The 15078-nt window shown below is 35.1% G+C and overlaps 1 protein-coding gene and 1 pseudogene across 3 annotated transcripts; both read left to right on the top strand.

Annotated features, from left to right (window-relative positions):
* Positions 1–3265, top strand: part of LOC114759617 (alpha-galactosidase-like) — a 67530-nt pseudogene extending 64265 nt beyond the window's left edge.
* Positions 3266–4730: 1465 nt separating this feature from the next.
* Positions 4731–14682, top strand: LOC114759637 (COP9 signalosome complex subunit 7). 3 transcript variants are annotated; one of them, XM_028948842.1, is made up of 9 exons: positions 4731–4988; positions 5739–5814; positions 7532–7620; positions 8617–8706; positions 10927–10971; positions 11085–11155; positions 11960–12095; positions 13730–13818; positions 14238–14682. In XM_028948842.1, the coding sequence occupies exons 1-9, from the start codon at positions 4830–4832 to the stop codon at positions 14257–14259; spliced, it is 777 nt and encodes a 258-aa protein (XP_028804675.1). In that variant the 5' UTR covers positions 4731–4829; the 3' UTR covers positions 14260–14682. The 3 variants fall into 3 exon arrangements, with proteins under 3 accessions (XP_028804675.1, XP_028804677.1, XP_028804676.1); XM_028948844.1 differs by having other exon boundaries at positions 13713–13818; XM_028948843.1 differs by having other exon boundaries at positions 13710–13818.
* The last annotated feature ends 396 nt before the right edge of the window (positions 14683–15078 follow it).

Raw genomic sequence — 15078 nt, 5'->3', positions numbered from 1 at the left:
ACCATCAAGGAAGAGATAGCCAAGAGTCCTAGTAAAAAGTAGGAACACACTAATAGGTAAAACTTAAAGAACATGAGGCAATAGAAGATACCCCTACGGCACACTGGAAAACTCTGATGACACGATATTTATAACCCACGAGTTATTGAAAAGAAATTGGTTTGTTGAGAACTTAGGTTACATTTGATAGGAAACATTGAAAATAAAGGATTGAGATTGAGATTACAATTAAAAAAATCTATTAAAAGAGTATTTAGTATAAGAGATTACTTGTTATATAGGATTAGCCAAACCTATGTATGTGGGATTGGAGAATACTATGGGAGGAAGTGTATTCTCCAATCCCACCTCTATGGGTTTGTCTAATCCTATATAACAAGAAATTACTCATGCTAAATGCTATTTTAATAATTTTTTTCAATTACAATCACAATCTCTCATTTTCAATGCTTCGTACCAAACAGGATCTAAAAGTCAGCATATAAGCCATACGGAAGGCTTGTCGAGAATTCTGTTGAAGTAGTGTTGAAGGAAGAAGATGACAAAGAAAAACAAAGCCATTAAAATAGTAGCTATATAGTACTAAAAATTAAGAAAGTGAAAGTAAGCTTGAATAAAGTAAACTTGAGTAGCCTAAGCATGTGAGCATCTGGCATAGCACTGCCCATTCCATGGTAGCCAAAGGCTTAAGACTTCATTCTTCCACAGTGCAAGCCTTTTTGGTCGCTAGCTCCCAGAACCACAAAGGCAACGAAGTGTCTAAATGTAACGGTACCCATCCATTATCCTCGGCATTGAATTGTGCATGATCCCGAAAATAACTACCCTATCCATATTTGGCTTGAGTTTTAGAGTTGGATAAATTTCCACTATGGCGCCTACTGCGATCAAAGCACTAATTTTGCATAGGATTAAAGTCGAGTTTTAGCACCTTAGGATGAAGCGGTAATTCCTAATGCTTCCTCTTTATAGCAAGTCTAACACTAGCTATTTAGCTTTATGTAATCGGACGCCAACCTCAAGTTACTCCATCAATTATAGTTTGTGGAATAGCTAACGTATGGCATAATGGGAAGACACGTCAACCATTTTGAATAGTTTATGCCATGGGAAACCTTTAAATAACTTCTTAAATCATTCTGATTAGCTTTGGACTTCTCTTCAACTTAATGAACTATTTTAGCTCACTAGCTGGGATGATCAGTGATGCCAATAGCAAATCTTTTATTCCTTGCTTGTGTTAGTGTAAAGTAACAGACATGAGACAGCACCAGTTGGTCGAGCAGCCTGCTGGACTACTTGGGTCAGCGCGCTTCGCTGGACTCACGAAGAGTCCACTTGAACCTTTCCATGAGATAATTTCCCGCCGGCCCTCTTTTTTTTGAGGTCGAGACCAAGGAGGGGAAGTGACTTCTTATCTTGAGTAGTGGGGAAAAAGCTTACATTTGTTGAATTAGGGGCCTCTTGAACAGCCATTCACTTTCACTGGCTTATCCGCCCTTCTAACGGAAACGGCCGAAATTCCATGGTTGTTATTACTCCTTCGTGATACTAATCAGGTGCTTCAAACTCCACCCAACATTCGATGTGACAATATTAGTTCGACTTATCTTGCTTCCCACTGAGCGAGCTCCATCATGATGAACAAAGACCCATCCTTTTCAGTGAAGTCCCGATTTCACTAATCAATTCAAGATTCTAGACGATCTATTTAAAAAGCCCAATAATTTCATTTCCATTTTTCTCAAAACCGTGAATTTGATTCCCACGACTACTTTAAGCTCATAGGATTGAGCTGAGCCCAAAACTTGACTCCAAAATCACGACACATTCTATATCCAAATTTTGAATGACAAATAAGGGCTAATCTAGGCCCAGTAGCAGATAGAAGGAAGCCCACTAACTCAATGCCTTAGCATAGTGACTCCAAAACAAATTTTGAATGACAAATATGGGCTAATCTAGGCCCAGTAGCAGATAGAACGAAGCCCACTAACTCAATGCCTTCGCATAGTGATTAGTGTCAATGAAAGTTGCGGTTCCTTGCTATTAGCAGTTTGAAAGGATGAAAGATGAGAAAACATGATATTACTCGACAATGAAACCTTAAAACAAAGGTCATCTTCTTAGATATGATTCATTGAAAGAAACGAAAGAGCCAACTGAATTACCAATATAATCAACAACCGCTTCTGAATAATAGCCCAATGATAACCGACTCACTTGAAACTATACGCGCAGATAATTGAAATGAATATGCGAAATTGAAAGATATAGTTGCCATTCAGAAACAATTAGCATAAACCCTTAGAGAATCCATGATCCTTACCCTAATATGAATTCTTTATCACAAACACTACTAAAATAGATAACAAAATGATTGAGATTTTGTTGAGCAATAGTAATTTGACCTCCAAGATGCTAGTAATAATAGAATCAGTTTTAGTGCTCATCAGATTTAGATTGTTTATATTTGATTTGAATAGTTCAGATTTAAAATCTCTAATTAATTATTTTTTTGAATAAATGATAGTTAAGATTATTATCTTTATTTTAGATTCTATACATATTAAAATAATTATTTTGAATAAATAAAAATAAAAAAATTAAATCCAAACTACCCAAATAAGAGATAAACGTTTCAAATTTGATGAGTTTAGAATGCTTATCAAAATGATGAGCACCGAAATTGATTCTAGTAATAATCTAATAAAAGTTTAAGCTTTTAGGCACGAATCAGATGAGAATCCCATATTTAAGCAAACAAATAATGATTTTGACAAAAATCAAGATGTTCCTTACTGTAGTCTAGAAGCATCATCTTATAATGAAAATATTTCCTCATAGCTGCAATGGGAAATGGATCAGGGGATTCTTAAGAAAATTGGGATCTTGCTTGGCTATAAAAGCTAAAATCTGGGCCATGATCTCTGGTTTGCAGATGGCGTACATGGCTGGGATCAAGCACCTGATTGTGGAATGCGACTCCCTAGCTGCTGTTAATATTCTAACTAGTATAGTTGATGATTTTAATTGTAATTCTAGCTTATTGAAATTTGTAAAGGTTGAGCTAGATAGATTTGTGAATGTTAGGATACAACATGTTTATAGGGAAGGCAATACTATTGCGGATTGCCTTGCAAATTACAGTTTTGAGATAGATATAGAGGAGATGATTTTTGAAAGTCCTCCCCAGGTTGTAAGAAGGCTGTTATATGCTGACTGGGTGGGAGTTGCTATCCCCCGTTCAGTGATGATTCAATAATATTGGGCCTTTGAGCCCCGTACCTTTCACCAAAAAAAAAATTTCCTCATAACAAAATAAGAAAAAGAAATCTACAAAACCAACCAAACAAGGAAGAAACCAAACAACTAAATATTGAAGATGAAAGAAAAAAATAACCTAAAAGAAAAAACCATGAAAGATGAAAGGATGATAGACGAATTAAGGTCAACAACCATCTTTAAAGGCCTGTTTGGCAAAATACCCAAACCATGGTTTTAGAAATTTGCCAAACAAGGGGACAAATGGACAAACCACTGTTTTGCGACAATTCCATGGTTTTGGGCTTAAAACCATGATTTTCAGAAGAAGTGAATTTATTCTGCTTCTGGCTCAAATTGGAGAGTATGATTGTGTCTGTCAAAGTATATCCCACCGGTAATATGACTTTAATACCCCTCAATTAGTTTTCTATAAGCATATTTAATCTTATATTTTATAAATATATATACACATATTAATTATTTATTAATTACATTATCTTATATATTATTAATTACGGTGGTAAAAAATATATTATTAATAATTTTATTCCTTCAAATTAAAATATATTATAAAATTTATCTTTTATATAATTATCATATTAACTTATGTTCTTTTTAGTAATTTACACATATAAAAAGTGTTTCTGATAACAACTATCCAAATACTCACTTTATCAGAATCACTTTTTCACAAAATCTATTTTCTCAAAAATCTGTTCTCCAGAAACTATTCTCCAAACCATGATTTGGTTTCATCTAAACACCCCATAAGAAGGTCAAACTCCTTTCAATAAAAAGAACACTCTCAAATTCATTCCATTGATTTGAGAAATGAAATTGATTACATCATCATAGACAATTTGCCCACCAAATTTAAGGGTCAAAAGACATTCATTTAACATATTGATAATTCATAATCTACCACAAGGTTTAAGGTTTGTCGTGTTTGGGATAATCCTTAAGTCCTATTTACACAATATTAAATTTTGATGCATGGGGAATGAGAATAAGATTGAGAATGAGGCTTTAAAAGTATGTTTGGTATGGATTCATATTGAATGTTTGCATTAATTTTATTTTTATAATTAGTCATAAATTATGAAAAGATTATAATACCTTTATGATAAAAAGATTGCACCCCTAGTCTTCTTTCTCTCTCACCTCCCCCTCTCCCTCTCCTATTGATCTGTATTGCATTCTTCTTCTATCCAAACCTTGCCTCCCTTTCTCCTTCTTGCTAAATTTTTAAAGTAATTGATTAAAATGATATTTTGGTGTTTTATACGAGTGAAACATAATTTTAAGAATTTATTGGCATTACATTTTTTTTGTAGAGTACTTATTTATAATTTTTGGAATCTTTTTAATTAATTAATAACCAAACTAACAAATATTTAATCATTTTATAAAGTACATTTATAATTTATAACAATTTTTAAGAACTACGAGAGCGGTTCTTACAACCGAGAGCCTTCTTTCGAGAGGGCCTTCCTCAAGTTCTCACTGCAGAAGCGCAAGTGTCAATACCCAAATCTCTGGTTTCTCTCGTCTTCTATGCTGAGATGGATATCGAGCAAAAGCAAGCGGATTTCATCGATCACTTCGTGAAGCAAGCATCTGCTTCCAAGGGTTCGGCCCTTGGTTCTCTGGTTGTTGAAGCCACTTCTCACCCTTCTCTCTTCGCTTTCTCTGAGATTCTTGCCGTGCCCAATGTTGTAGAGGTTCGTACGTCTCAGTGATCTGGAATTTCTTCTTTTCACTTTTTCCCAAAAAATTCCGCTCGAAGGGTTGTAGTTCGAGGGAAATAGAATTAATTCTTTACCTCTAACTTATCTGGTTTTCATATTTTATGCCACATGCGATGATTCTTTCTTGCAGTCTCGTGGTCTTTGGTCACTTTCTTTAAAGTTACTTGAATTTTTTTAGGCTTCCGTTTGGTTTCTTTCTAGTTTATGCTGAAATCTTGTAACATTGGCATCACCTGAGTTTTAAACCTTTTGCCTCATGAATTTTTTCAACATGTTGGTTGTTAAACAGTAAGATAGTACCACTTCGAGAGGCTTCGTCCTGTCAAGGCATTTCTCCTAAAATTTTAGGGACATAGGAATATAACCATGTTGATGACTCGATAAGATTTGTGCTGCTGTTTCTTTCGAAATTCAAGAGCTAGGGATAGAATGTGTTGAAAACAGAAGTTTCAATTTTGGCTCCTCTAAATATGATTTTGTTAATTTCTTTTTATATATTTCATGGGGACTAGTGGGCTTCCAAATAAAGCGCTTTTTATATATTTCACGGTGGGCAACCAGTTCTTTCACTTAGGTGTACTTGTGAATCCCCATGCTTTTATTTATAAGGTAATAGTTAGTACAACTTTTAAAGCAGCACTTCTTTTACTTATTAGTTAGTACTTTTTTGTATGATTCATTCTTAATTAATTCCTATGGTTTTTCCATTCACAAATCATGCAGCTTGAAGGAACTGAACATTCTGTCTACCTTGATGTGCTACGATTGTTTGCATATGGTACATGGAGTGACTACAAGAGTAAGCCTAAAAATTCATGTTTCTGTTTCTTTCCTCCGTGTAATTATTTTTGTTACAGATTATTGTTACTTTATGTATATTATTTGTTAACTATATAATGGTGATGACTTCAACAATAATGTTCTATTCTTGCTGCAATTTAAGAAGTGTTTAGGGTTTAAAGCTCCATTATCAGAGGATTGGGCATTGGTGCTTCCTAGAAGAAAATGTTACAATATTGTTCCGACTTATATGTTCAGCTGCTTTTAGGTGTTGAAAGATTACATGGATGCAGTTAGTACTGAGAATAGTGTCCATGAATTAATGATGATTGAGATTCTTCACAAAATCCTACTGCTATTGTTCTGGTTGATGTGGAGCTGAATCAAATTGAAATCATATAGTGAAACTGAGAGGAAAAGAAGGTTTGGATGGATGGAAAGAGAGCTGGCAATGATTGACAATGCCAAACATTTAACCTTAGTTTTAAAAGAATAGTATCAAATGGCATTTTCAAAAGTTCTGGAACATGCTGATGAGGTAAAATTTATAAATTCCTATATTTGCCATATCAAATCTCTTGCTGAGTTGTCAAGTGCAGCAGAAGTGACTGTTTCTTTTGATTACCTGTGTTAAGCTGTTAGGATTTGAACCTTGCGATGAGTGGTTGTATTTAGAAAGTAAATGTTTGCATTTATCCCCCAAAAAAAAAAAAAGTAAATGTTTTCATGGGAAAGTTGCATTTCTTGTTTGAGATTCTTAAAAATTGGTGATGAGTGTTGGGCATTGAGTAATATGGGATGCTGATAGGGTGAGCAATTGAGGACTCAGCTTCTAAAATTGTTTTTGATTATTGACCATCAAGGACAATATACGTAGAGGTTGCTACGGGTTACTTTTGCTGTAGAGTATCTATCAGAAGATTTAAATCTAATTAAAAATTGATTCTGATCTGTCTAATTAAAACTGAAAAGCATGAAAAACAAAAAATAAAATCAGAGGCTAAATAAAGATAGAAAATAAGAAGGAAAATAGAAACTAATTTGATTTTGTTTATGTTGGGCTGCCACTTGTGAGCTTTTCCAACAGATTCTATCTTTACTATTGGGGAGGTTATATTAGGCTGAGAATTGAAATGTGTGTCTGTGTGAGTGGCTTTTTGTTAGCATTTTTCTGATAGATATAATCTCACAATGCTCACTTTTGAGGGAAATACTTATGATCCTTATTATTCAATTCTTGAAGTTGTCTGAGGAAATAACTAATATATTGAAGTAAATTGATGGTGATCAAAAGAATTGACCTAGTGAAGCATCTTTATGGCCTTTATGCCTTAATATGGGTTCGCTTTTCTTATCAAATATTCACATGGCCATTTCTATAATTTGCTCTTGCCTATTATATCCTTATATTCATTTGTCATTAGGGTCATCTGATAGCAGCTCCTCTTATTGTGCAATATTCTTGTATAATATGTTGTTATTTGGCGTTGAATGTGACAACAATCTCCATTTTGAAAGGGTATCTTCACATTATGGATCATGTGACTATGCTCTTCTCCATTTTTCTGTTGGCAAATTATTTGAATAGGAAATGGAAAATGCCTATTTCTAGTTTTCTCCTTTTGGAGAATAGAATAATTGTAGGGGCAAAGGTATTATTGGTCATCTTTAAGGGGTTGTGCAAGAGCAATACACTGTTTATGGAATATCATAGTGGAGCAATACACTGTTTGTAGGTAATGCTGGTCGTCTTCCGCAATTGATACCTGATCAGATCCTCAAGCTAAAGCAACTCACAGTTCTTACACTAGCCGAGACAAACAAGGTAAGATGGTGCCCTCTAAACCTTTGATAGATTTGGAAAGATCAAGTAAACATGTGGATTTCTGGACTTGCTGTTTTTGGCTTAATAAGTGATAATATTATTAATTAATTTTTATTTTTATTAATAAAATAATAAGGTTTACTAAACATAAAGATATTGCAAATGAGGATGTAATATATCCTCCTAAAAGAAGTGAAGATCATTGGAAGGGAAATGCAAGTCTCAAACACTTGGAAGTCAAGAATACAGCAAAGCTGCAGTGATATTCCTTTTAAAACATAATAAGGAAATCACCCAGATAGACCATAACCATTATACTGTCTTGCAATTACTGGAGATGCTATGGAACACCCTCAAAATTGCTCGCGGTTGTTTCCAATTAACATCATAGTATTGTAAAAACAGCAAATTACCACAGCATTTTGCTTTTCTTCCCGAAACTAGTGAAAGCTGTCTTGAGATATTGTTCCAAGGATGGAGGACACCCTCAGTGATCCCTGGAAATGTCAAGCAACTTATTCTACTTAATGGGTAAAACATTGTCTTTGTTCTATGAACCTACACCGTGTCATTATTGTTGATTCTATTGAGTACGAAGCTTCAATCTAATGACTTTATTTTAGCAAGAGCCTTAGAATCTGTTGTATCTTAATTCATGTGTTCTAGTGGTTAACTGAAAGCCCCACTTCTCTTTTCTTGATCATTTAAATTGGATTATCTCACTGTTAGACTATTGACCAGCAGAGCTAGAGTTACATGCCTTGTAGTACTTATGGAAGCTTATTGTCTCAACTATCTCCCTCTGGATGTTATTTAAATTCTGGGCAGGATTCTATTATCATTGTTGTTTTCTTTCTTCCATCTGCTCATGTGGAAAATAACCTCTTTGAGAAACAGCCTAAAAGTATTCAGTTTTGGTTTTGGTGTTGGTGCTTCTCTTATAACATGTAATCATTCATTAGTCATCACATATTTACTTATTCAGTTTTCTTCCAGGTGCTGCCTTATGACCAACTAATGCAGGAATTAGATGTGACAAATGTACGTGAACTTGAAGATTTTCTAATTAACGAGTGCATGTATGCGGTAGGCATCATTTCCTCGGATATTGCATTTCTGCTCAAATATGCGTAATATATTTGTTTCTCTTTTCTCTCTATTCTCTCTCCCCCCCCCCCCCTCTCTCCTTTCTCCTTTCTTTCTACCTTCCTTTTGTCGCTAGCAATGCTTTATACCTAACAACTACGGCTTTATACTATTACTTCCCTTCCTGGTGGTAGATTCATTAATGATGATGTTCCATTCTTCATCAATGCTTCGTACTCTTCCTGCATAGCTTTCTTCCAGGGGGCAGTTTTGAGAGCTTCAGTGACAGTAGTGGGTTCTGTTCTGCAATGAGAGCTGGAATTTTGCTTTTGCCTTTGAAGATCCCTGACTTTGCCTTGGTTGTCATGTGGTGGTTGCTGTTAGGTTCCTGTATGGTACCACAATTTGCATTCTCTAATGATTCTGAGCTCTGCTGTCAGATTGTTGAACAACACCTGAACTAGTTCTTCCTTTTAGATGTGGTTCATTACCTGAGCTTGAGCTTGAGGAGACTTCTGTTGAGTTGTAGCTTCTGAACTGTTGGAAGCAGACAGTTGAAGCTGCTAAACCTGAAATGTCAGTGCCAATGGAAAGAGGATAGTGGACATTCATTTTCTGTATGTGCATCTGATTTCGTTCAAGGGGTTAAATCCATGTGAATCATGTGTAGGTGCCTACAAAGTGAATGTAGTTTGAAAACTTTTCCCTAGATTTAGTAGGCACTGACCACCATATTTACAAGCTAAAGTGGTTTGGCGTATTCTGCATTAGAAGGGGTTTTGTTGGATTTACCCTGATAGCATGCTTTGCAAACATCTAATTTATTATTGAAGATGTTAGAAGCACAAGGATGATCTAGTACCAAACCTGAAACAAAGTAAGCCCGTTATATATTATTTTCTGGGCATTTATTACAAATTTTATCATTAGTACAAGCAACTAAAACTGACTAAGGACTAGACTTGGCATACTGAAATCCTTCAATGGCTGATAGTAGAATTCAACTACAGCATTATTGCCAAAACTTAATTTTTAAATACTTTTAAGATTCTTGGTTAAGCAAGGGGCATGGAGTATATTATAAAGATTAAGAGTAATACAATGGTTGGTGCAAATGAATGAATGCTCAATGTTCTTAACAAGCAAACCTGATTCATCTCCTATATACACTTGCTTTGCTCCACTATTTGGCACTTGACCCCTTCAGATTCGTGGAATCATCAGTGATATGGCTTGTTGCTCCAGAATCAAAAGACCCTGTACAGAAGCCATTGTTTTAAACTTGGCTAACAGTGCAGTAGGACATTTTTTAGACTGCTTTGAGGTGGATGCAGCAGTATTATGGATGATTAAGATTGCTTGGAAGTATTCATCACAATGCCAGCTATCTCTGCATTGTCAGTGCCACAGCGTTGACAGTTTATGTTGCTGCCTTTCATTAACAGAAATATTTTTAGGCTATCATTGCTTCTGCCACCCCTTCAAGGGTTGAGTCTTGCTCTTCTAGGTTGTGCTCTTGCATTGGGGGCTGTATCTGCACGATCCAAGGATATGTGATAAATGGGTTGTAGTCTTTTGAAAGACCCTTGAAAATGTTTTCTGTGCATTCTTGAGCAACCAATTCTGCCAATGCGTCAACGCTAGATTTCAAGAGAGAATCATTCATCAGCATGTTATCTTTGGTGCCTTTCAGTGGTGTTTTCAATTGCCCGATTTTCACCTTAGTCAATGAGGTGAAAATGATTCTGTCCCATTTCTAGGCAGAAAGTTCTTGCATTCCATGATCCCTCATCAGCATCAATTCTGTCATTGATGATGGCATCCCGGACATCAAATAATTAGTTTTGATGAATCCACGCAAGATACTTTGGGTTCTGCTTTCCTTCTAGATGTTTGTTGACATTTTCATATGGAAGTGCTAACAAGGAGTCGACTTTTTATTTTACTTTTATGATGATAGGTTTATTAATCTTCAATTTTCTTCAATAATACGGTGTTATAGATTACTTGCTGATTGTAGGAGATTAATATGATTCTCATTGTCCCTTTATGATGCTGTTTTAATCTGCTTATGTTTGGCAGTCATCTTTCTGGAGTTCTTGCCTTATTTTATTTAGCACTCTTCTGGTGATGTGGAAAAATCATTGAATGAATTGTTAATTTGGAAACAATTATTAGCATAAATAACGGGCTAATTTCAATCTTTATTGCTTTTATCAGGGCATAGTCAGAGGAAAGCTGGATCAACTGCGAAGATGTTTTGAGGTCCCATCTCATGATCTCTTTCATAATTTGTCGGGCTTCTTTTCCACTTCTGCTGTTCTGTTTTGTTGTGTCCTCTATCAGAATATTTGCTGATTTCTGGGGTTGAACTCTAGGTCCAATTTGCAGCAGGGAGGGACTTGAGACCGGGTCAGCTGGGAAATATGATACAAACACTCTCTAATTGGTAATGTTAACTTTTTTTTGTAGGAAAGAAAGCTTGTTGTAACCATATTTCGACTTGGTAATCAATTACATGCATTTGGAGACATTATCAGATGGCCTGCTTGATGATAAATATGACAGGACTTCACAACTGTAATGTGATAGGGATCATGTAATTCCTTGCTACATAGAGTTAGTTCAAATCAAAGCTTTAATTTGCATTTTTGGGTTAGTTCAAATCAAAGCTTCAAGTGTCACTCTGCTGAGGTTTTATTTAAAAATACTCCTTCGGTCCTTAATTATTAAGTTGCTTTTAGTTCTAAATATAAGACTTAGTTTTTATATTTATCTCTTTTCTAAATTACCCTTATTGATTCTCCCTCAACTATAATCAAGTCGGAGAGGAATGTAGGATATTAAGGAAGATGATTATAGTGTTTTAGGAAAAATAAGTCATATTTTTTTATAATTAACTAACTTACCTAGTTTTTTTAATCTAATCAGATTAGTTAAATAGGTCTTACATTAAAAACCAGAGGAATACTATTTTCCTTGAAGTTTAGTCTGTATAGAATTCAAGCTCACTTATAGTTGGTTTGAACCTTCAGTTATCAAGCTTGGAAATTTTTTATTTCGGTTTTCTTAGTAAACTGGATTCAACTTTTGGTACCGTGTTTGTCTGCTTCTTCTAGCTTCTCTAAATGATAATTATCTCCATTATTCTTTTTCGTATTTTTCTGATGTCAATGCCATGTGTAGAGTTCCTTCCTTAAAATATTAAGGGTTGGCTTCGCATCTGAGATCTTAATATTGATTGGAAATATAGGTTGTCTACATCAGATAATATGCTTGCTTCCATTCAAGAAAAGATAAAATGGGCTGATACTATGAGCGAGTTGGACAAGAAGCACAAGAAAGATGTGGAAGAAAAGGCAGAAGAAGTGAAGAAATCACTTTTCAAGGTCGGTTGAATTTAATATCATGCCTATCTCATTCATAATTGGTGATTTTCTTTACTCACATGGGTAAGAGGATGGCCCATCAGAAACACGCATGTAATTTGAATCGTGGTTGGCAATTTCCCGTTTATTAGGTGCTGTGTGTTGGGATTGATCTTTTCATCATCTGCTTCTTTACCTTCAAGCTAGGCAGGACAGTTTTGAATAAATGGCTTGTACTGACACTTGTAAAAGATTTTTAATTTATTCTGTAGTTTATGTATTTGTGTTCTGGAATTGGTTTAGCACAAGTTTGTCTTGAGTTTTTTATGGCAGTGCTTATGTTGCCCCCCAGCACATGCACATGCTCATATACATGCTCTCTGGTAGAGGAAGATGAAAGAGATGAATCACTTCGTACTTGCAAATTTGGGTTTACATTTAAGTTTTTTGTAGTATTTTTTCATGACGCCAAGACACTAATGTTGAATGGGAGATGTACAATTTCAACCTTCACTATTCATACATAATTGTGCGAGTAATCCATTTATATAAAGCCTTCCCGTAGGATCTCTGCTTTTATTAGCTCAAACATACCAAAAATGTTTGTCAAACAATTATCAGCTGCCAATCCATTAATCTTTGCTTGCATTATATAAATATATATTATATAAGCTTCTGTTCTGCATTATAGCTTCTCTTTCTTATCTGTCACAAAATTTGGATGTCCATGGCTTACAATGTTTTGGTTTTAATTCTAATACTAGAATGTCATTCTCCAGTTCAAGAATATCACATAAGAATAACCCTACAGAATCAAATTCATCTAATGGGTAAGGTTTACAGAATCAAGTTCAGTTTTTTACAGAATCAAATTCTCTTGTTTGGCTTTGGATAGAGCTCAATGACATTGTGCGATCCATATAGCCAACCCCACCTAGTGGGATGAGGCTTTGTTGTTGTATTGGTTCTGATAAGTTGATCTCTCATATTTTTGTTATTTTGTTCCTAACTGCATCTGAAGAGTTAGTGTAGATCTGATGGGGTCATTCCAAATTTTGGCAAAAGCAAATTAACTTAAGGCTTGGTTTGGCTACGTTTTCTTAACTTCTTATAGTATGTATATCTAATTGGGATCACCGGGAGAGCTTGGTCTCTGAAAGGGAGTATGAGGCTATACCATACACCTTCATCAAGGAGAGAAACGAACATATAGGAGGAAAAAATTGTATATAAATATAAAAACTGGATATGTAATGGCCTTGTCCATGTAAGAGTTTTCTTGCCCCATTTTATTTTAAATATTATCATAAAGCTGCTCAGGGAAATTTTTGAATTATTGAAACCAGCTTTGTGCTTCATTATGTGGTTTGGATGTCAAACGCACTATGATCACCATGGTAATTAAGCTAGTTTGAGCCATGCATAGATTCTCTAAAGTCTTCAGGTTAAAATCTATTCTATGCAATACCTTGGAGGCAGCTGCAGTATTTCTTTAGGATGGTACAGAAGTATGAGACTTGTTTGCTTAGATAACTGCCTTTTTTTTCTTTACTGTTTGATCTCATATTATTAGATTTAGTCTTAATACAAATGCTGGGATATATTGGTCGATGTGTCTTACTTACTTTGTGGCAGAAGTTGCACACTGTCAGCAGGCCGACATTGACTTTCGAGGGCATGAGGAGATCAACTCTGAATCTGGTGGAGTGATGGACTATGAGGAAGATCGAAGCCGACCTAAAAGGTAATTTGAGAGAGCTTTAAGTATTTGACTAGATTGTCTTGGATAAAATTTTGGTTGTGTGCATCCTGGTTTATCCGGATGTCACCTACTGGCAATGATACCCAGAGAATGAAAAAAAAAAAAAAGTGGTTAGGTTTTGATTCCTGGTTGGTTCTCAATAATTTAGTTTATAATTTTCTTTTTGGCTCAATTATTTTGGCGTTTGAATACTTAATTCAATATACTGAGTAGGATTTCCGCCAACCCAATTTTACCTTTTTCTCTTGGGTTCTTGATTTGAAACAATTATGGGACCGTGTCTTGTTAACGGAAAGGAATTATAACAAGCAATATGTAGTAGAGGAAATTGGGCTAAAAGTGCATTGTGTTGGTACGGCATTAGTTTACTCACAAGACTGATGACATTGGAATGAGTGCAGGAGGCGGCATCCACTATCTTGAAGAGAGTAGTAGATAAAGGAGCTCATTGGATGGGTGTGTTAGAAGCTTGCCTGACTTTTAATTCATGGCATGCATCCACTGAGATAATCCTCTGCTTTTGGAGACAAAGGTTATTGCCTCTCTGATGGAGCTCTTATCTGTTCCACCACAAAATCATTATGAGCTTAGGAGAAAGAAAAACAAAAGGGGAAAAAAAACAAAAAAAAAGAAACTTGTTATTGGCTTAGGGTTGTATTTCAGAATTGTTAGCACTTCTTGAACCGGTTTATTCCCTTGAAGTTCGTTGTCGGCTTCGACCGGCTGAGTTGGTGGTGCAGATAAATTTTTCTGGAGCTAGATTTCTTTAACGTGTTTCATATATAATGCTTCTAATTGATTTGCTACACACTGCGTTAAATACATCTCAGAGATATTTTCCGTGTAGATTTTCTTTGGAAGACAAAGTAGGCATATGCTGTGGGATGCTATATCCAATTGAGAATGGTGATTCTCAATTCTTTTCTAGTGAGATCTAATATTGTGGATGGAGAAAATTATAATGAGGTACTTTAGTTAGATTCAAAAATCCTTAAATAGTTTCCAATACCAAACTAGACTTGTTTAACTAATAGAGGGTTGGGTTTAGCGGAAAGAGTTAATCTTCAATAATATGGTAAATCAAGATTTAAATTTTTGTTAGAAGATGTGCTCATACTTAGTGGTGTGTCTACCCAAAAAAAAAAAAAGACTCATTAAAAATAAGTTTTTGAAAATTTCCAATTATTTTTTATTTTCTACATTTGTGAATAAAAACATTATGAAGTATAAGACAAGGTAAAA

The sequence above is a fragment of the Neltuma alba genome, unplaced genomic scaffold, assembly GCF_004799145.2.
Source record: "Neltuma alba isolate B1F8T4 unplaced genomic scaffold, ASM479914v2 tig00010875_pilon, whole genome shotgun sequence".
NCBI classification, from domain to species: Eukaryota; Viridiplantae; Streptophyta; class Magnoliopsida; order Fabales; family Fabaceae; genus Neltuma; species Neltuma alba.
Note: the sequence above shows the minus strand (reverse complement) of the source record. Positions and strands in the feature narration are given on the sequence as shown.